Source organism: Apium graveolens, chromosome 9, assembly GCF_009905375.1.
Source record: "Apium graveolens cultivar Ventura chromosome 9, ASM990537v1, whole genome shotgun sequence".
NCBI classification, from domain to species: domain Eukaryota; kingdom Viridiplantae; phylum Streptophyta; class Magnoliopsida; order Apiales; family Apiaceae; genus Apium; species Apium graveolens.
The window spans coordinates 285,529,886-285,551,769 of record NC_133655.1 but is presented as its reverse complement, the minus strand read 5'-3'; the positions used below and the strand labels follow the sequence as shown (position 1 = coordinate 285,551,769).

The 21,884-nt window shown below is 32.4% G+C and overlaps 3 protein-coding genes across 3 annotated transcripts; all 3 read left to right on the top strand.

Annotated features, from left to right (window-relative positions):
• Positions 1-575: 575 nt before the first annotated feature.
• On the top strand, positions 576-1,322 carry LOC141686494 (uncharacterized). The gene has a single exon (XM_074491528.1). The coding sequence runs from the start codon at positions 576-578 to the stop codon at positions 1,320-1,322; it is 747 nt and encodes a 248-aa protein (XP_074347629.1).
• A 9,791-nt stretch (positions 1,323-11,113) lies between these two features.
• Positions 11,114-15,709, top strand: LOC141686794 (sulfite exporter TauE/SafE family protein 3-like). Its single transcript, XM_074491873.1, has 13 exons — positions 11,114-11,284; positions 11,477-11,711; positions 12,365-12,524; positions 12,869-13,069; positions 13,153-13,217; positions 13,368-13,395; positions 13,492-13,580; positions 13,651-13,737; positions 13,853-13,903; positions 14,087-14,308; positions 14,812-14,905; positions 15,107-15,247; positions 15,386-15,709. Exons 2-13 carry the CDS (start codon positions 11,490-11,492, stop codon positions 15,469-15,471), a joined length of 1,446 nt encoding a protein of 481 aa, XP_074347974.1. The 5' UTR covers positions 11,114-11,284; positions 11,477-11,489; the 3' UTR covers positions 15,472-15,709.
• Positions 15,710-17,430: 1,721 nt separating this feature from the next.
• On the top strand, positions 17,431-20,334 carry LOC141686703 (uncharacterized). The gene is made up of 6 exons (XM_074491754.1): positions 17,431-17,611; positions 18,711-18,838; positions 19,137-19,240; positions 19,340-19,427; positions 19,636-19,697; positions 19,882-20,334. Exons 1-6 carry the CDS (start codon positions 17,499-17,501, stop codon positions 20,032-20,034), a joined length of 648 nt encoding a protein of 215 aa, XP_074347855.1. The 5' UTR covers positions 17,431-17,498; the 3' UTR covers positions 20,035-20,334.
• Positions 20,335-21,884: the final 1,550 nt, after the last annotated feature.

Here is a 21,884-nt window from a genome sequence, read left to right as displayed (position 1 = left end):
AAAATCGGTGATTTCCGGTTAAAAATCGACATTTTCCGGTTAAAAGGTGAAGAATCACAACCATGATTTGAGGCTATACATATATAAAACGACAATAAGAAGAAAAATGAAACTCTGCGTTGAATTAACGAAGACCATCAATTAAAAATGAAGAACCCAAAGCGAAGGGAAGAAGAAGAGAGAGGAGAAACCAGATGAAATTGAAGAAGAGGGAAAAATGTAGAGTAACTCTTATTTTTCTTACTACTCCCTCTGTACTTTAATACATTGCCCATATTTTGAATGACACATATTTTAAGAAACAATCATTGAGTGCTAATTGAAAAATGCAAGTGGCTTACACAATTGTTTTACATGAAAAAAATCAAAAAAAAGTGGGAAACAGCAACAAAGATTCCCGCCTAATCAACAAAGCAAGTGGCTAATACAAATATTTTACATAAAGTGGAAAGATTATAAGTGCTAACAACCAATCAGATTGCAGCATTACATGCATACAGATTACAATCAAAGTTTACAAGTATAAATTGGAAAAGAAACATCTGCATCATTGTTTTACCCCACTCCGTTCAGAAATGAGTCATGCTTTCCCTTTTGATTTGAATGAACCAGCAGAAGAAGACACAGAAGAACTGGAAAATCATCATCACAGAAGGAGGGCAAAGCTCAGCTGTGATTCAAGGATGCAAGTAGTAATGTGGTTTCTGAACAACCAGACAGAGGGAAAACTGAAGCATGGTACAGTTCAAGAAGTGGCAAATTTGTTCAATGTATCAAGGAGAACAATCAACACAATATGGAGCACTGCAAGGAGGCAAAAGGCAGCAAGTGAGCCATACAACATGTCAACAAAGGGTCATAACTCAGGGAGAAAAAGAATACAAATGCAACCTAATACAATAACTGAGATAAACATGGGGGACAGAGCATGCATAAGAGACTTGGCAGTACAACTTAAAGTATCTTCAACTACAGCAAACAGAATGATAAAGAGGGGACTCATTAAACCTCACACAAACCCTTTACATCCTGCTTTAAAAGAGGCAAATCTATTTCAAAGAATTGAATGGGTTCTAAATTTGCTAATAGGAGACACACCAACAGTAAAAAGACAATATTATCCCATGTACAACTTCATACACATTGATGAGAAGTGGTTTTATCTAAGCAAAAAATCACAGAGGGTTTACCTGGAAAGAAATGAAAAAGACAAATACAGGGCAGCCAAGTCAAGCAAATTCATACCTAAAGTTATGTTCACAGCAGCTGTAGTTAGACCAAGATTAATGCAGAAAATTAGTGTACCTTTGATGGGAAGATAGGCATCTTCCCATTCACTTACAAACAACCGGCCAAGAGGGCATCCAAATACAGAGCAAAGGGGACAGTTATCACCAAGATAGTTGAATCAGTGGGGAAAAGGGAAATAAGGAACATGTTAATCAATGATATTATACCAGCAATCATGCAGAAATGGCCAACAAGTGAAGGTCATAAAACTATATACATACAACAAGACAACGCAAGGACACACATATGCCAAGAAGACCCACAGTGGCAACAAGTTTATCAACAAGGGGACTTTACATTCATTCGGGTGCAACAACCTCTAAACAGTCCAGATTTAAATATTCCGGACTTGGGTTTTTTAGAAGCATTCAATCTTTAATGCACAAGAAAATGCCAAAAGATGTCGATGATATGTTGGATGCAGCACATCAAGCATTCAATGAACTAGATGCAAGGACACTAGCAAGTGTATGGTTATCATATCAATATTCCATGAATGAAGTGTTGAAAGTAAAGGCTCGAATGATTACCTTGTGCCTCATGTTAATAAGAAAAATTTAGCAGCTGAGGGTAAGCTACCAGTGCAAGTCACTGCACCAATGTTGGATGTTCACGAGGCATGGAATCATATGCATGGACCAAACAGAGCATCAAGTTCAATAGATTAATTGGGGACATGTAAGCATTATTTTGCAGTATTAGTGCTACAAGTAAGCTTAGTTTTAAGCAGTGGTTGTATTAAAAGTAAGCTTAGTTTTAAGCACAACATGTATATATAAATATTTGATGTCAGAATGTCCCCAAACTTCATCGACAACATCCACAACCACTAAGCACACACAAGCCACCAGTAATTTGGTTGCTCATGGCACATAAGGGCAGTAATTTGTCTCAGCAACAAGAACTATCATCATCGATCACATACACTAAATCACAACACCAAGCAATTACAATAAATAGAGGGATGAACAATGGAGTATACCACAACACCAAGTAATTACAATCACAGATGGTTTAACAATCAAATACATAAACAATCAAATATACCAAGTCATTATAACATCACAGACGGTTTAGCACTAAACCACAACACCAAGTAATTACAATTGAATACAATCAAATTATCACAGAAAATCATTACAATCGACTGAACCGAATAAATCACAGCAAATAACTGGTAAAAGTACACTAAATCACAACAACATCACAGAGGGTTTAACACTAGACCACAACACCAATTACTTACAATCGAATATAATCAAATAATCGAATAAAAGTACACTAAAACAGCAATCGAATAAACAACAAGTCGTCTAAAAGTACACTAAAACAACAATCAAATAAACAACAATCGAATAAAAGTACACTAAAACAACAATCGAATAAACAACAATCAAATAAAAGTACACTAAAACAACAATCGAAGCCGATAACGACATAAACAATCAAATAAACAGGGATTCATTACAATCGATTTAACCGAATAAATCAAAGAAATAACAACAGTCGAAGTAAAACGATTCCTTACAACAACAATCGAATAAACGATTAGGACCGAGAACATGCATCTTCTGAATCGCCCTCAACATCCAAGTCGTCGCTCGACGGATCCGGAGCAACCACTGGATCTGAAGAAAGAGGGGATGGAGGAGCATCGTTTTGATCCAAGGAGACTTTAATCTCACTTGCCTACAACGGTGATTTAGGGTTTTCATCTGATTTCGCCACCGTCTCATCAGATTTTGCCATCGATTCCTCAAAACTATTTCGACCACATCTCAATCGAATATTTTCACGATTGTAACTGTGTTCCCCATCACATAAATCACCTTTATCACAGTGATTGGGATCGGAGCACTCGTACATATTAGTAGATTCATCATCGTAATCGGAAAAACCATAATGAACACTCATGTTTATGAAGAAGAGAAATTAGAGTTTTGATGGCGGCAGAGAGAAGGGAGAGAAAAGAGAAGAATAAGAGTCGGTGGTGCTAAATGAGAGAATGGGTATAGATGAAGTAAGTGGGGGAATATTTTAGAGTATTTAGATAGGATTTGTTTGTATTTTTAATGTAATATTTTTTTACTTTTATGTTAAAAATATAAAGTGGAAAAAGTAATTTGATTTACCTAAAAAGGAAAGTGAGAAAAGTTTATAGGGACGGAACGCAAATCAATGTTATAGACATGCATACTGTGTGGCTATACAGATTACAACAATCACACGGCTATGACACACTCACAAGTCACAAGTCACCCATATTATATTCATGTTAATTTTATACACAAAGATATTTATTTTACATATATTTTTTTTTAAATAATATTAAAATATTTCCGATTTTATTCCGATTTAATATTCCGATAAATCCCCGATTTCCGATAAATCCTAAATCGGCGGTTGGTGATATGTAAAAGATGTTTTTCCTGTCCTCTTTGTAACGCCCCCAAATCCGGGGTCAAGGGATTTGGTCGTCACTATGAAACCTCAATCCAAATTAACCTGCTTAATCAATAAACAAATGTCAGCGGAAGATATTTAGCATAAATGACCCCAAACTAATCCAAGATATTTTAAGGTTACAGTTCTAGAAACAAGATATCCAAATTCCACAAATAAATTTTTCACTTTCTTTTAAAACTCTTTTCAACAATTCTCAATCTCAAAACTTAACCCGCTAGTATAACTTCGAAAAGAAGTATACTAGGTCCAGTTATAAAATACACCACTATAATATAATATAATATAAACAATTTTATACAATAAAACTTACACTAGTCTGCAAACCCTGTACCAACCACCTTCCAAAATCTTCTTCTTTGCTTCCTCGAATTACGCGGCTAAACATCGCAAGTTAATCCTCACTGGAGGTTAAATTTAAAAACAGGCAAATATGAGCGAAAGAAATGTTCAGCAAGTTCATTATAATATATATATGGTTGTTTTGATATAAAACTGACATCTGCATTAGAGTAGAACATTTGAAATCATAATTGTTGAATCAGAAAATTTATTAAAGAATTATATAATTGTTTCTCACTGTATTCAAAACTCTTTTTTGATATTTTCGAGCAAAATGCTTCAGCAATACTTTGAATCTTGACGAGAATAAAACTCGTAAAACAGTGTTTACGGAAATATCGTAAACAACAATAACAAGAAGCAATGATTATGGATTGAATCATTAACTTTATTCAAAACCGAACTCTTGATATTAATACTCATTTTATTGTCATATCAAATTAGATAGCAATACGAACTTTGATGCTCGCCACATCCCATACTGAAGTCAACACCAATCATCTATACTAATACCACATTTGATATTTAACAACAAAGTAAGTATCCACCTCAATCAGAAATTGAATCAAAACTGTATTTTACCTTTTATCCAGAACAGAAACAGTTGATAAATCATTTATTCTGTGAATATAAAAAATGATATGATAATTTAGATTGGGATCATTCTCCGACGGACGTACTATCACATGCTGATCAGCCCGTGTGATAACACTTGTTCATGATTCGTAGAAACATGTCCCCAAAACACGAGTACTCAAATAAAAAAGCAATATACCTGCCATCTGCAACACCGCCCTTTCATTCAATTAACAAGTTAATTACTTAAGTCGATAACACCGAGAAATATGCAAAAATGGAAGTAATTCAAATCCAAAATTATAACCTTAAATGGGTCACTGTCTGTTCTGAAGCTAATGCCTGGAACATACTTCAGCCAAATAGGAAACCCTCTGAACAAATTTACAAAAAAACACACATCCCATTAAAACAACTTCACATTTTAATTCTCACCAACACATGCATCAGAATAAACAAAATAAGATCTAAAACAACTATATAGTACCCAAAATTCCATTCGACACAGACATAAGGCCCGACTCGAAGATTCGCATAAAGCTCTGCTTTCTGCACTGTCTTTAGAAACCTAACTAGATCATATCTCCCCTAAAAATTGTACTGAAATTAAATAGAAACGTATTATAGATCTTAAAGTAAAAAATGGAAACAATGTAGAAGAACCAATTACTAGAAATAGAGATAAAAGTAAAGTACATTGCCAGGAGAAGGCTCATGAACATTTCAAAACACATATGTCTCAATAACATCAATGCCTCCATCTTTAGTTAAAAAGGATGAAAAAAGAAAATACCTTCGGGGAGCCAACCGTAACCGACTCTCGAAAGCGTAAGCATAGAAGTCATCAAAGCAGAAGCAGTGGTCGTGTGATAGGGTTGCATCGAACTCATTTCAACCGTACAACTACAAAACACAAACAAATATCATCACTGTGTGTAAATAATAAACGTAATAGCACAATATAATAGGCAAGAGTGTGTGTAATAATTAGTACCTGAATAAACGAGTGGAGAGAGATGGCTTTCTGGTGGGCATACGAAAGGGAGACGGACAAATAAAACCTAATTGAACAAACAAACCTAATTGAACAAATTAAACCTAATTGAACAAACAAACCTAATTGAATAAACAAACCTATTCAGAAATTAGGGTTTCTCGTAGATGGGATTTGATTAATTGAAGGTGTTCTTCAATTTGGGGTTTAACTGAGACCATATATACTTGCAATCAACTGATATGTTGTGTGTGAGAGAGAGAGATGAGAGAGAGAGAAGCAGAGAGATGGAAGAGAGAGAGAGAGAGATAAAGAACCAGAGAGAATAGAGAGAGAGAAAGAACCGGAGAGAACAGAGAGAGCTGAGAGAGAGAGATAGTAGAGAGAGTGAGAGACAAGAAAAATAATTGAGGGAAAACATGTTTTTTTTGTTAAGGGGGGAATATTTGGGGAATAATGGGGGAAAGTTTCCGCGTGTTTTTTTAAATTTTTTTAAGTTAACCATCGACAACAGTTGTAAAATACAATCGATGTCTATAAAACAAAGACATCGGTTATATAGAAAACCGATGTCTAACTAACGTTCCTCATTTTTGAAAAATAACTATAGACAACGGTTATTTTCTCGACCGATGTCTAATATAAGCAGTAACACCGGTTTTAAAATAACCGATGTCTAAAAAAACTTTAACATCGATCATCTGAGCAGCCGATGTCTATGAACAAAATTCTAGTAGTGTAAATTAAGGAATGTCAAATCTATTATCAATTGAGAGATCTAATCTAGCCCATGCATCATGCAGAGTGACATTATTACCTGTAAGATGCTCATATAGTAAGCTAGATTATGTTTAAATCTGGTTGTTAATTAAAGTCTTAATCAAGATCTGGTTTTGATAAAGAGCTATAAACACATAGTTAAATTGCAAGTCAATAATTAATTAGACAAGATGATGAACTAATGTTAGTTGAAAGATGGATTCATGATGTGCTAAGAATAAACATACAATTGATCAGCAGCCCCTGAACTTGCGGTCAGCTTGATGTACCTATTAATTAATTAATTAGTTAGTTCTGAATTGTTTTCTCTTTTTCAAGTCTGGTTTATGAATTTAGCACCTATACTATAAAGCATGAAGTATTTTTGTCTTTTAAATTATATTACTAGCTCTGTTTTTTAATATTTGATACTTACACACATTTTGACGGTATAGCTAAAATTAAAAATTTTAATTATATATTTTTATTTAGAAAACAAAATTAAAAGGTAATTAAATTGGTAGAGTATTTTATAAATTTTTAAATGCTAAAAGTGAGTATTGGTAAAGTTTTTTTAAATTTTGATATTGAAGTCCTAATTAAGATTCCAATGTAAAAAATTGGATGTAACAGGTAGTTAAATCGCAAGTCAATCAATAATTAATCGGGCTGGCAAAAAAAAAAAAAAAATTAATCGGACAACATGGCAAGCTAAAATCAATTTAAAAATGGAGATACGAGGAACAATTATATAAAATGTAATCAGTGAGCAGCCCCTTGTGTTCAACTTGATAATCTCTTTTTTTTTGTCTTCTCGAAGATGAAGTTTCTGAATTTTTACACCTGCTCTAAAATATTTGTGTGTTTTGTAAAATCAGACAATTACTCGTACACTTATAAACAAATTAATTAATTTTAACTTAAATTTAAACTAATATTCGGAAGTATATATCCCTCCGTTTAATTCAATTTTATATATTTTTTTCAATATTCAATACGTATTTTAAGATGAATAAAAAATATAATTTTATAATTTATTAAAATTCAATTTTTCTTTTTATATTAAATTATTAAACAATGATTTTTATAAAGAAAAAAAATATTAAAATAATTTATAAAACTATACACAACAAAATATAAGTGCCCAGCCCCGGCTCCATCAACTTATAGGGTAAAAAACCAAAATACCCATCATTTGGGGGTTTGGTACTCAAAATACCCACATGCAGGAAAAGTGCCCATAATACCCCCTGAATGCGCATTCATATCATGCGTACCATTTTTTTAAAAAAAATTTACAAAGGATACTGCTACAGTAAATAGATACGCATGTCTGACATGCGTATTTTTTGTAAATTTTTAAAAGAATAGGATACGCGCATGATACAAATGCGCATTCAGTCGGTAAAAATGACAGTTTTCCCGTGTGGGTATTTTGGGCACTTAAAGATGAAAAATAGTATATTTTGGACATTATTTCGTAAAACCGATGGAGCTCACGGTTGTATTTTTACGGATCGGGAAACCATTAGTAAACTGGGACATATTGGTTGGTAGAATGGTAGCTGGATCTATGATTCACACACCTTATAATACGCCACTGTGTGTATATACAATTACAGCACATTTTCATACATGTGCAGCAAATTTAATTAATTAAATTTGCGCAAGTACATATTAAGCTCATGTAGATGTCTCTGTTTTTATGCATAAAATTTGGAATTTTATATCTTGGAATTATTTTGCTTTTTTCTGTTAGGTCATTGACGATCAAGTCTATCGTTTGGAAATTAGAATCTTAATAATGATATTAATATTAGGGTTAGTTGGAGTTGTTAGGTTTTCATTTTGTAGCATTTGGTTTAAATCCCAGTTATGATATTAATATTAGGGATTTCTGGCTGCTATTTGAGATGAGAGTTAAGTAGATACTACCTCCGTCCCATTTTATATGTCCCTTTTCGAAAAAAAAACGTATATTAAGAAAATGGTTAGTTGGATAATATTTTCAACAAAATACCTCATTAAATGCATTGAAAAAAGAAAATAGATACTAATTTTAGAAAGTCAAATCTCGGAAATAATAAATCTAAGAATAATTTTGAAAAATTATGCTTAAATTTACATTGAAAGAAGAGAGGGACAAGTAATTTGGGACAATTTTTTATTTGAAAAGAGACATATATATTGAGACGGAGGGAGCTAGCAATCTAGGTTATGCTTCCTGTGTTGCTAGGTTCTTAATACAGTATTTGAAATGAAATTTTTTGACAAGACTTTTATCTAGTATAATTTTATAACTTATTTTAAATAATTTTTTTTCTAAATAAAATTTTAAAAATGAGTTACGAAAATATACTAGATAAAAGTATTAAAATTCGTATCGATAGCTACATTTCAAATATTAATAATTAGTGAGAGGGAGAGAGTAATATTTTTGTATTAATTACATGAGTTGTGTGACCTGGCAAAATGGGTCTGAATTCGAAGAACCGAACTGAAATTCATGAAACCGAGATTCGATCCGAGATCCGAATTATACAATCCGATAATTATTCGAAAATCGATTTAAACCGATCCGAAAAATATCTGAACCGAAAATTTAACCGAAAATTATCCAAAATACAAGACCTCATTATAACGTCGAACCGATTAAAACCGAATAATATATTATCCGAATCGAATATGACCCGAAATAAACAAAATGTATACTTTAAACTATTTTATGTTTTTGATAACATACTTATTTAATCGTATTCTTTTGTAAAAGTACATTATATTATATTAAAAATACTAAATTAAATAAAAAATATATTTTTTAAATCTCAAAAATTAAAAAAAATAAATAAGTTATGATCCGAAAATATCCGAACCGAATTTAATTCGAACAGAATTTTATCCGATTTTAATCCGAATTAGACCCGAACCGAATCACATCTGATTTCCATCCGAATGGTTTTCGAATATATCATAATCCGAAAGTAGATCCGATCCGAAACTGAACCGGTTATCCGGATCGGCAGGTTGCGTCTCATATTGAGCAAAAACAGAAAAATTCAACTCTCACTCAAAATATGAGAGACATTTTTAAGAAATAATCTAAGAAGTAAAAAAGTTAATTATCAAATAGTCGTTTCATAATCACTTTATGGTATAACCAAAATTTCCTCTTGATTATTCCTAGAAAAAAATAGAAAGATTTATGCTATGTTTTTGAGTTCGTAAAATAAATGCTTAAAATATAAAATTGAGTTATTTTTTTCTATATCTCCAAAATTAGGAAAAATAATTAATAAATAAACGAATAATAAAAAAATACTCCTTCCATCCTAATCATTTTTTTTATAGTTTTTTCTCATATTTGACACGTATTTTAACACTATTATAAAGTATAGTTATATAATTTTTTTTTAAAAATTATTTATTTATATAAAAACTTAAACATCATAATTTTATTTAGAAGAAAAAAGTTAAAATAATTTAAAAACTATACGGATATAAAATGTGTGACGAGCCCTCATCCCAAATATAAAAAATATGGAGGGACGGAGAGAATATTATTATGAGAAACTTACCTAACGATTTTTATTTACTCAGAATTAATTAAAATCAATTCTTTTCCTAAATAAAATATTATCTAGAATAAAAGAAGATTTGGTCTTCTGAGTCAGAATTTGTCGCTTAAATGCGATTTAACTTGGTTAACGTGATTTGCAGCATATTGCGTGAGCCAGTAGGGTTTACCCGGTCGCACCTCAAGGATAGCGCTTACGGGTTATCTACGCAAAAAAAAATTTGGAATGATCCGAATTGAATTTGATTCAATTCAAACCAAATGTAATACGATCATTATTAGAAATTCGTTCGATTTTAATCAGAAATGATCTCAACTAAAATAAACCCCGTTTGAACTAAAAATAATTCAAATTTTGTGAAATCAAATATATACACGGAACTGGATTTAATTCGATCGATTTAAACTATTATTATATGTCGAACCATAGTATAATGAAAAGTTCATCCAATCTAAAAATTTGTAAAAATAATTCAAGTTTTGTGAAGTCAAATATATAAGCGGAACTGGATTTAATTCAACCGATCTAAATTATTACTCCCTCTGTGCCTAAATATTTTTCCCATTTGTGTCGGACACGTTTGACAATGCACGTTTTTGATTGTTAATATCTTTAATTTCGTATTTGTATTAAATATAAAAATTTCAATGTATTACAGTACTCCTAAACACGAATACAACAAGATCACTCATGACTATGTTTGATCTTATAGATTAACCGTAAATTATTTGTTAATCGCTTAATGTGAATAGTGACAAAAGTCAAAACGTGAAAAATATTTTGGTAATGAGGGAGTACTGTATGTCTAATCATAGCATAATCGAAAGTTCATCCATTCTAAAAACTTGTAAAATTAGCTATACGGAAAAAGAACAGATTGTGACACCGATTGAACCGATTGAAATGATCTTCAACTTTACCACTCAGAAGATTCTGAAATTGCATGCACAATCGAACAAGCCCGCCGTTCCCGTCACATGTAACATAATGACGTGTCAACAAATAATCAACAAACGTGAGTTAATCAAACATCTACTATAGACTAGTAGTACAATTTTATCACCAAACTTGCAAACAAACAAGACTTATATTTTTACCAAGACAAAAACACATGTACATATAACACACATTAGTACATTAAAATTGTATAGCTCTATCTTTGCAACTTCAACTTCTTCAAGTCACTCTCCACATTTTATATTCTTGGGATCATCATCATTGATCTCAAGTCTTGCTTTGTTTTGTGTCAAGCAGAAAAAGACCCTTTTGTTTAAATTAAGTTCTGGTGAGACCCTTTTGTTTTCTTGGTTTGATTTTGAGTTTTCACTACATGGGTCTGTTTAAAGTTGGACTTTATAGATACCCTTTTCTTGAATCTTCTTGAAATGATGTAAACAGAAGAAAATGTTTGAAAACACACACACACACACACTATTATTTTTTTACAGTGATTTGACTGGTAGGTGGTTTTTTTCAGGGTTTGAATTGTGATGGAGGGGTTTGGAGGAAAATGGAAGATTTTGAGATCACTAGGAGTGATTGTGTGGAGCTTTGCATTAGCTGCAGTGTTTGTTTCAGCAGAAAGGAGCTTCAAAAAAGAGGGTTCCACTTTGATCCATAATGCAGATGATGAATCTGAATCAAATTTTCTTTTTAAGTGTGTGAATTTCTTGTGGCAGTCAAATCAATCTGGTTACCAGCATGTTTGGCCTGTAAGATTCATTATTTGTATAAATTTATTGCATAATTGCTTATAAAGTTTATGTTCTTTTTCTTGATATAATTGTTATTGCTAATTCAATCAGATTGGATAAGTTATGCTTTGCTCTAATGCTGTTCTGAGGAACTTTTGCTATTGTACAAAGTACTTACTGTATCTTATTTGAAAGTCACATTGCATTGTCTGAGCATTTCCTTTATTTAAGGGACCAAGGCATTTATTAATGAGAGAGTTGTTTGAAATCAAATGTTCAATAGTGGTTGTTGTCATAATGTTGGGGTAGATCTAAGTGCAGTCTTTCTCTTATCTACATAGTAGTAATTATTGAACTAACAAAAAACTTTTTTTTTTTTTGGAGAAATAGCTGTGAATTGTGACTTGTGAGGAAGCAATTGTGTACCCCCTCCTCCAACTAGGGATAATTTTGCAAAAGATTGTTTTTTCGTATATTTATATTTGTAAACTGTGATATCGTGCATGCATGTATTTTGGATGAATAACAAGATTGGGGCTCTATTTGTTCTTGTTACCTGCTTGTCTAGGGCAATCATATATGAATTTATCGTTTTCCGTTGACCTTCAAATTGCTAATGTCATATAGAGATTTTATATAATGTGGACAATTTCTGGACTTGCTTCTTTCAGGAGTTGGAATTTAACTGGCAAATCGTCGTCGCTTCTATAATTGGATTTTGCGGAGCAGCTTTTGGAAGTGTAGGCGGTGTCGGCGGTGGCGGCATATTTGTTCCCATGCTTACCCTAATTATAGGATTTGATCCCAAATCAGCAACTGCAATCTCAAAATGTAAGCCGCATATGTGAAATTATTAGTCATTGTAAACTAAAAGATGCATTTAATTCAAGATTTTAATAGGAATGTGTAATAATTGGGTTTCACAGTCTATTTGTATGAGCATATTCATATGTTCTATTTTTTACCTTAGTCCTGTAAAGAATATATCTACTATTTTTGCTTGATATATGAGGTTACACTGCATTATTCAATATTAGATCCCATCTGGTGCTTGGATTAAGCTTTCACAGAAGTTTTATCTATAGATGCATGTGTGTTAACTGTTATCAGTCACTCAGATTTAAGGACTTGCTAGCTTGGTAAAGAAGTAAATAGTAATTTTATCTTTTATATAGGTATGATCATGGGTGCAGCTGCCTCTACTGTTTACTATAACTTAAAGCTGCGTCATCCCACAATAGATATGCCAATCATTGACTATGATTTGGCCGTGCTCATTCAACCAATGTTGATGCTTGGTATTAGTATTGGAGTTGCTTTCAACGTGCTCTTCGCTGATTGGATGGTCACAGTTCTGCTGATTGTACTCTTTATCGGTAATGAATTAATGGTCTGTTGTATTAGATATCTGAGTCAATTACTAATAGCCTCTAAGTTGTTTCTGATTGGTGGTTTGCAGGCACATCAACGAAGGCATTTTTAAAAGGTGTTGATACTTGGAAAGGAGAAACTATCTTAAAAAAGGTAGTAATAAATAATTTCGTCTGTTCTTTTATGTATATTTTTAGAAGGATTCAATGCTCTACTAGCTAAACAAACTTTGAAGCTTAATGCTATTATGTTTTGTACTAAGGCAGTTCATTTGTTCCCCGTTTTCCTCGTTTCTTGTTTCAGGAGGCTGCAAGCCGTCTGGAGAATAATGGTGGGTGTAGCTACATAATTACCGTAGATACTAACAATAAGGTATTTTGATTAGAAATATTCTGGTATCTGGCATTAACATGTCTAGTATGGCCAGGGAATGGAGGTGAGGGAGCAGACTACAAGCTTCTTCCTGGTGGACCTGACAAGGCTGCAAATGGGACAAAGAAATCTCTAAAAGAAGAAGTAAGTGATCTCTGGATATCAATATTCTTTAAACAGAGGTTCTATATCCTAATTTGTGTTTTAATATCAGGTATCTATTCTTGAGAATGTGTGCTGGAAAGAGTTCGGGCTACTTTCTTTTGTTTGGGTCACATTTCTTGCAGTGCAGATTGCCAAGGTTTTTGTTTTCTCCACTGTCAACAATGCATGTTTCCGAGTTGTTGTGTTTCTAGTAACTTCAGAACTATTATTATTTTTATACGGAGTCACTGATATTCAATGTTCTGCAACAGAATTACACATCTAATTGTTCAACAGCGTACTGGGTACTCAATTTATTACAGGTATGCTATACATATGAGTTGGGGTTAATTACTTTTCCTATGTACACACTTGCATACTATTGTAGGAAGACTCTTCTCTAATGGTTCCTTAAACACAATAGGTTTGTTGCGCGTTCTAGTTCAAGCTTCCGTCAGGTGGGGTTTTAAATGTCCATATAATTTTACTTTTTTATTGTTATGTAGGTTCCAGTTTCTGTTGGGGTATCTCTGTATGAAGCATATAGCCTGTACACTGGACGACGGGTGATTGCATCAAAGGGAGAATCAGGAACCAATTTTCGAGTTGGACAGCTGTTTGTTTATTGCTTCTTTGGTGTAGTGGCTGGTGTAGTGGGAGGGTTACTTGGTCTTGGTGGAGGATTTATAATGGGCCCATTATTTTTGGAGTTAGGAGTCCCTCCACAGGTGAGTTCAAGCTTATTTAAGATACTATAGTAGTGGAAGAAAAAATTTAAAAATTTGTACCAGATGCGTAAATATTTTATGTGCCGCAAATGTTATGGTTTACACAATGTCTTTGTAGGATTCTCTGTTCTAGTTTTAATCAAGAAATTAGGAGTACAGAAGTACAAAAAAATAAAATATTATATTCTTGAAAAGTTTATGAGCATTAGTACCTTAAAATGTCTGGAGATGTAGAACGTGCACCAGAGATGAGTGATATGTATAGTGAATTGAAGTATAACTTGCCCAAGCGATTTAGGTAAATATGTGACTTGTGAAAGATCATTGGTTTTTGTTTCAAAATAGAAACAGAATCACCTGGATATATATATCCTGGATATTACTAGCAGGTAGCAGATAGTCGTATGTTGTAAAACAGTAAATTGAAGATTTTCAGCACAGCTGCCAAATATAATTTTTATTTGGTAATATTCTGCTCTTAAATCGCTTGAAATCTTGTGCAGGTCTCAAGTGCCACAGCCACTTTTGCAATGATGTTTTCCTCATCAATGTCAGTTGTAGAATACTACCTTCTAAAGCGTTTCCCAGTTCCTTACGGTAAGTGTCATTCTTCAAAACCTTCTTTCCTACCTTCAAAAGTTGAAAAAAGCATAATAAGAAATCAGCCAGATTGTTAAAAAGGTGAAAGAATAAGAACTAAGAACGAAGTTAGTGAGTAAAATGATTTGTATTGTGATGGTAGAATGATTGAATTTCAAATTGCATTGATGTCTGATGATGTTTCCACTTATGTAACAGCATCCTACTTAGTTCTCGTGGCCACTATTGCTGCTTTTGTCGGACAACATGTGGTAAGAAGGGTGATCAATATACTTGGAAGGGCCTCTATAATCATCTTCATTCTGGCCTCTACTATCTTTATTAGTGCAATCTCCTTGGGTGAGTACTCCCTTGCATTACAAAACTGAAATTCACATCATTATTGACAATCTAAACTCGTTTGGATTATAGTGAACCTCGTTGCAGCCTGGTAAACTCGATCTTGATATATTTACAAACATACTTTTTCGTTGACAGGTGGAGTCGGAATAGTAAACATGGTTGGTAAGATTCAGAGGCATGAATACATGGGTTTCGAGAACCTCTGCAAGTACGAAGCTTGAAGGTGCTATCTAGATCTGCATTGCAATCTAGAAGCACTCAAAGTGCATCAAGAATGTTGCAGTATTTGACTTGTGGGATGAATGATGACCATTGTTACCGTTAGTCCCGTTGTATTATACATTGTAATGTTACTTTGTATGAACAAATGTTGTACCTTAATCCTTACATTTTGAGAAACCTCGAGTTTAGTCTCTTCTAAATTTTTTGTCGTAATTAAAATAATTTGTCAGTCTTTAAGCATTTTGTGCAGCTCTCCTGTTCTTAGTTTATAGGCTATCCTGTACTCTTACTTATTGTAAGTTCCCAGTAACTCAACAAAATGACATTGTTTTGCACCCAAAGCTTTGATTCACCCTATTCAGGAAACAAAACATGCTCCGTTCACAGTTTCGAGATCATACACAGTTACTTTTGTTACGAGTTGTCCCACGTCATTTGTGGGAGGGGTAGATTACTAAAATATAAGCAACCTACGAGGCTTTCTGGGAGGTGCCCAAAATCAAATATGTGCAAAACCAATAACTTTATTATTCCATTATTAGTCCCTATTATCGAAATACATATGAAAAATAGACACAGTTATATGTTTAGTTCATTTGTTATGGTTTGATTTGGTTCGGTTCGACGTACACATGAACGCACATAAGTGTACGTTTAGTTCAATTTAAAATGAACACATTGAGATATTTATAAAAATGATGGGCGAGAATCGAAATGAGCCATAAAATCTGCATTGTGCAAGTTTATTCGATTTTTTTTCTTTTGCTATTTAATTACACAGGCATACGCAAAGTTGAACTACTATAGAAGAGCTCAGCCACTCCACTTATTAAAAAGCACTTATTAAAAAAATTTAAGACTTAAAAAGGCTAAAGTTATCCTGAGAGAATTATTCAGAATTAAATTAATTTGCAATACAAAATCAAGGTTACGTTTATAAATGCACGGGTTAATTCAATTATTACAATAATATCATCGAACTTTTATCTACAAAATCGTAATCACCTTAATTAATTTTGCTAAAATTAACTTTAGTAACCCTTTTCTCCAAAATTTAATTATATTTGACCGAAAGTGTAATATATCATCACATATATTTATTATAATTCAAAGTTATTTTATATATTATGTTGGCAAGGCATGCTTGAGTAGTTGAGTACTCCATAAAATAACAAAATAAATTTTCTTTTTCCAAGTTGCACAAATTATGGGAATAACTTGTGCCAATTGTTTTGTTTGGATGCATAAAATCCAAGGTTGCTGGACCGAAAGATAGCCATTAAGTCAACTAAAGAATAATTAAAAGGTTATGTGATAATAATGAGTAGATTTAATATTCATTATTCCAAAACATGTTCCTTATATAAAGTTAAATCACTAGCACCAAAATAAATAAATAAAGTTAAATCACTAGATGCTGCTAATCTTCTCAACTTTACTTCCAAAGTAAATTATATTTTCAAATAATATCGTCATTTTCAACACAATTGAAACTAATATTAAGGTCCTGCGATTAAATAACTCAAATGATAAATTTATTTTTTATTATAAGAATATGTATTCAAAAAATATTTCTAGCACTAACAAATATAGAATAATACTCCCTCCGTTATTTGGGTTCTTTATATTGGCAGAAACGGACTCGACACGCATTTTAAATATCTTATAAAATATAATTTTCAAAATATTTAATTATTTTTTATTTAAAAAAATATAATGTAAAAATGTTTATATAAAAAAGAAAATAAAAAAATAATTATGAAAATATATTTTATAATGACATTTAAATATATATAAATATGAGTAAAAAACGGTAAAAAAATGAGTGTGGTTGACGAAAATAATATTTCCTCACACAAAATGACAATTTAGATACTATTATTTTACCTTTTCTAATATTAAAAAGCAAAAGTACGGCACAATTAAATATTCGTAAATAAAAAGTAAAAACGAGTCTTTATAATTGTGAATATCTAGAGAAGAGCAATTCAATTAGAAACCCTAGGTGATCTCAATTTGGGGAAAAATGGTGTTCTACTTCAAAGCCCGACCCGAAGTAGGAGATTACACCATCTTTATGGGTCTTGATAAGCATGAAAATGAGGAGCTTATCAAATATGGCTTCCCTGAAGACATCTGGTATATTCAATTATATAAAGATCAGTTTTTTTTTTTAATTATAATCTTGTTTTTTTGTAAAGTTATGATTTTTAATGTTGTTTAACGTTGGTTGTGTGTTGTTTATGTTAAATTTGTTATCTTTTTGGATGGGTTGTTACTGGTTTTATGATTGTTAGGGTTTGTGAATTGGTTGAATTGTTTGTGATTAAATTTCAATTTTTATTGTAATTTTGTTGTTTTTTGTAAAGTAGTGATTTTTAATGTTTTTCAACGTTGGTTGTGTGTTGTTTATGTTAAATTAGTTATCTTTTTGGATGGGTTGTTTGGGGTTTTGTGATTGATTGGATTTTTTGATGGTTAGGGTTTGTGAATTGGTTGGATTGTTTGTTTTTGAGGTTCAAGATTTGGGTGTGTAGTGATGGATTGAGTTTTGTCGGTTTTATCGATATTGTTTATGTAGAATATTGAGGGGATTTTGGAATTTTTGTGTGGTTGAAAGTACTGGATTGTAGTGTTTAATATGAAAAGAAGTGGAGATGTTTGATATTTATGATAAAGGGAAAGAAGGTGTTGTGAAATCTTGGTTGAGACTATGTTTTTTTTCGGGATTATAGTGTAAGGTTTATTATTAATTGGTTGTCGCTTATTCACTGGTAAATATTAATCCATGGATGATTAGTCCTTTAAATATGGCACGGGACTAAAATGTTATGCATGTCTCGTAGGGTTTGTTTTCATTGTACCGTATGTTGGGAGAATATTTTACGGGGAAATATATCTCTAGTTTTGTTATGTTGGTTTGCTTAGTAAATTTAGTCAACAGAATATATTGGATGAGCAAAACAAAAAAGCCTAAGAAAAGCGGGGAAAATATTTTGCATCCTAAAAATTTGGGGAAATATTTAACGAATAACCTATATTCTTGTTTAGTATTTTCCAAAACAGAATATGTAACGCACAACAAATGGGGCTTAAGGTTCTTAGTTATTTTGATAATTTCAAGGACTGATTGAGTGAATATAATCTACTCGAGGCAAGAGGCATATATAGTTGGCTTCCTAGATATTCATTCTTCTTTAATGTTAGAACTTCCTTCACAGGGTTTCTTCTGCCGCAGGTTCCACGTGGATAAAATGTCTTCAGCCCATGTTTATGTAAGATTGCGCAAGGGTCAGGGAATTGATGATATGTCGGAAGGTCTTCTGGAAGATTGCGCACAGCTAGTCAAAGCAAATTCCATTCAAGGTAAGTGCTGCATCTATTTACTGTCGAGTACATTCAGCTAATTGATTATATATTATAATGCTTTTAGATTTAAAATTTTCTAGCCAAAACTGTGAATAAAAATCTAAGGTTAGTGAAAAGTTTGGGAATCTTATTGAGTATTTAAATGTGTGCTATAGAGTTCATCATTGTCATTTTAATATATTGTCTGGTGAGGAAAAAGATGGTTATTTGTATTTGATTACTTCTCTATAATATCTATATCAGTACTACACTGTAATTCTATTGACAATGGGTTTTTCTTATTTATGGGGGGCAGGGAACAAGGTGAACAATGTTGATGTTGTTTACACTCCATGGCAAAACTTGAAGAAGACTGCGTCTATGGATGTTGGACAAGTTGGTTTTCACAATTCGAAAGCGGTATGGTAGTCCAACACTGCTAAAATTTCTGTTCATTTTGGCTTGAACATGAATTGTTATTTTATTTCTGGATTTCCTTTGTGATTATTATGCATTCAGGTTCGCACTGTGAGAGTGGAGAAGCGGCTTAATGAGGTTGTGAATAGATTGAACAAGACAAAAGTGGAAAGGACACCTGATTTGAAAGGTAACCTCTTTTTTTTTCTTTTTTTTTTTCTATTTTAGATGAAAGAATCTTTTGGCACTTACGTTCAAGGAATGTAGAGGTTTAGAATCTCCATAAGGTTATATTTGCATTTATTCTTGCTGCTTTACTTTTTCTGTTATTTTTTGTGTAACTTTTCTTTACAACTTGGCAACCTATGAAATATTTATGTTGTATTGTAAAATTACAGCTGAGCGTGAGGCAGTTAATGCAGCAGAACGTGCAGAAAGGAAATTGCAGCTGAGAGATAAGGCGAGTCTATTATTTTAATTGAATGTGACGTATTGTCTTCCATCCCTCATAAATTGAAGCAATCATTATGACATGTCATGTAATTTTAATTCATGTGTTATAGGTTCTTGTATTTGTTATGACCTTCTTTGCATGTTCTACTTCTACTTTTTCTTCATTCATTTCCTTCAAATTGCTTTTACAGAAACGAAGGGAGGAGATAGAGAGGCTTGAAAAGGAGAGACAGGCAGAGGTTAGGAGCTACAAGAATTTGATGGTCGCTGACAAGATGACATCCAACAAAGAGATTGCTTCAACCCAGAAGTCCTTGCAAGAACTCGAAGATGATTTCATGTAAAAAACATGGAAATTTTAATATTTCCTATTTTTATGGCATTCTTGCGGTTTCTGGGAACTTCCCAAAGGGAAAAAAAAGAAGTGGTAAGTATAAAATGAGATATCCATACTGAGAGAACAGAGAAGGGGAAGCGGGTATTTATTACTAGTATTAATATGTTGTGTGATGTAATTGTTAGCCCTGAACCTCTTAATAAGTTGTAACCACAATGTACAATTTGAGAGGTGGGCGGAAACTTGTTTCTGTGCGTAATATGCATTCTTAACTGGCGATGACAAATCACCGCCAGAAGTTTTTTTTGTTTTTTGTTATTTAATAATGTTTTTTTTTGTTTTTTGTTATTTAATAATGTGTCGGTATAACTGCTTTGCTATGGATTTATTTAAAACTTTAGAACGAAGAATTCGACTTTAGTAGGGGATTTTACTGTATAAGGTGTCGGTGATTACTTTTTTAGTGTTTGTATGTGATCCTTTGCTTGCTTGTCTGGGAAGAAAATGCTTCCAAGAAAATGCTTGTCACCTGGAAGCATTTTCAGTTGCAAATTAGCTTTGTTTTTTCAAGGGCTGGTAGTACAAGTCCATTATGGTTATTATCTTAATTGAATGGTCTTTATAATGTTGCATTGCTTGATGAATTTGAGGCTTTCAGCTGTTTGAGATTATTTTTCCTTTCTCTTTATTATCCTTTTGTAATGTATAGAACAGTTATAAGTAATTCATTTATACGTATACATGTTAATTATTACTCCTTCCGTCTCTCCCAGTTGTTATCGTTTCTAAAAGAGTATTCGGCACGCATTTTAAGATGAATATAAAGTATAATTCTATAACTTTTTTTAAAAAATTTCTTTTTCTGAATAAAAGTATAAACATTCTATTTTTATTCAGAACAAGAAAATTTTTAAAAAAAGTTTTAGAACTATACTTTATATTCATCTTAAAATGCGTGTCAACACTCTCTCATAAACGATAACAATTGGTCGGGACTGAGGTAGTACCATGTATCTCAAGTTAACGTTATACTCCCTCTGTTTTTCAATATTTTTAATATTTGATGCTTGACTTTTTAGCACTTGTTTAGGGGTTTTGATTACATAATTAGAATTATAATTTATTTTTTCTGTCAACCTTTGAAAATCAACGGATCATTAATAAATTTTAACCCTTGAGTTTGAGCAATCTAAATATTAACCTTGATTTTTTTCCGTGCGAAATAGTGATCAAATTTTTATTTTAATGTTGGATTGATGTCATCGATAAATTTATTGTTGTACATATAACGAATATTTACGATTATCCAAAAAGATAAAAAATGACGTTTGACAATAACCTCTCTCTTTGTGTTAATACAAATTTGTTCTGAAAATGTTTCTTAATTCGTAGCCATAGTAAATTTAAACAGCGTAACTCTGTCATATATCACTAACCAAATCTTACGAATTACTCGAAGTTAGGGCTTTAAAGATCGACTAGACTTGACTCGTTTAACTTGACTCGACCCGTTAAGTAATCGAGCTCGAGTTCGAACAAGAAAATATGCTCGTTTGACTTATCGAGTCAATCCGAGTTTTACAAGTGGTCGACTCGAACTCGACTCGATATTGACTCCAGATCGACTCGACTCGTTACACTCGACTCGAACTCGACTCGATAAGCAATATGCATAAAAAAAATCTAAATATATACATGAGTATGCTCTATTCTCTACCCGTGTCTTCCTAATTAGACTGGGCTTAAATTTTATTTTATTTGGGTTATGCCTTGTTTGGACTTTAATTGTGAAAAAAAACCAAAAAAAATTAAAAAAATAATGACCAACTCGAACTCGACTCGAGTTCGACTCGACTC

Bases quoted from the DNA above. Each gene is read 5' to 3' on its own strand.
- LOC141686494 (XM_074491528.1), top strand. From the start codon at position 576: ATGAGTCATGCTTTCCCTTTTGATTTGAATGAACCAGCAGAAGAAGAC.
- LOC141686794 (XM_074491873.1), top strand. From the start codon at position 11,490: ATGGAGGGGTTTGGAGGAAAATGGAAGATTTTGAGATCACTAGGAGTG. The intron at 13,396-13,491 runs GTGGGTGTAGCT...TAGTATGGCCAG, and splicing joins AAGCCGTCTGGAGAATAATG to GGAATGGAGGTGAGGGAGCA. The intron at 13,581-13,650 runs GTAAGTGATCTC...TTTTAATATCAG, and splicing joins AGAAATCTCTAAAAGAAGAA to GTATCTATTCTTGAGAATGT.
- LOC141686703 (XM_074491754.1), top strand. From the start codon at position 17,499: ATGGTGTTCTACTTCAAAGCCCGACCCGAAGTAGGAGATTACACCATC. The intron at 17,612-18,710 runs GTATATTCAATT...CTTCTGCCGCAG, and splicing joins GGCTTCCCTGAAGACATCTG to GTTCCACGTGGATAAAATGT. The intron at 19,698-19,881 runs GCGAGTCTATTA...TTGCTTTTACAG, and splicing joins AATTGCAGCTGAGAGATAAG to AAACGAAGGGAGGAGATAGA.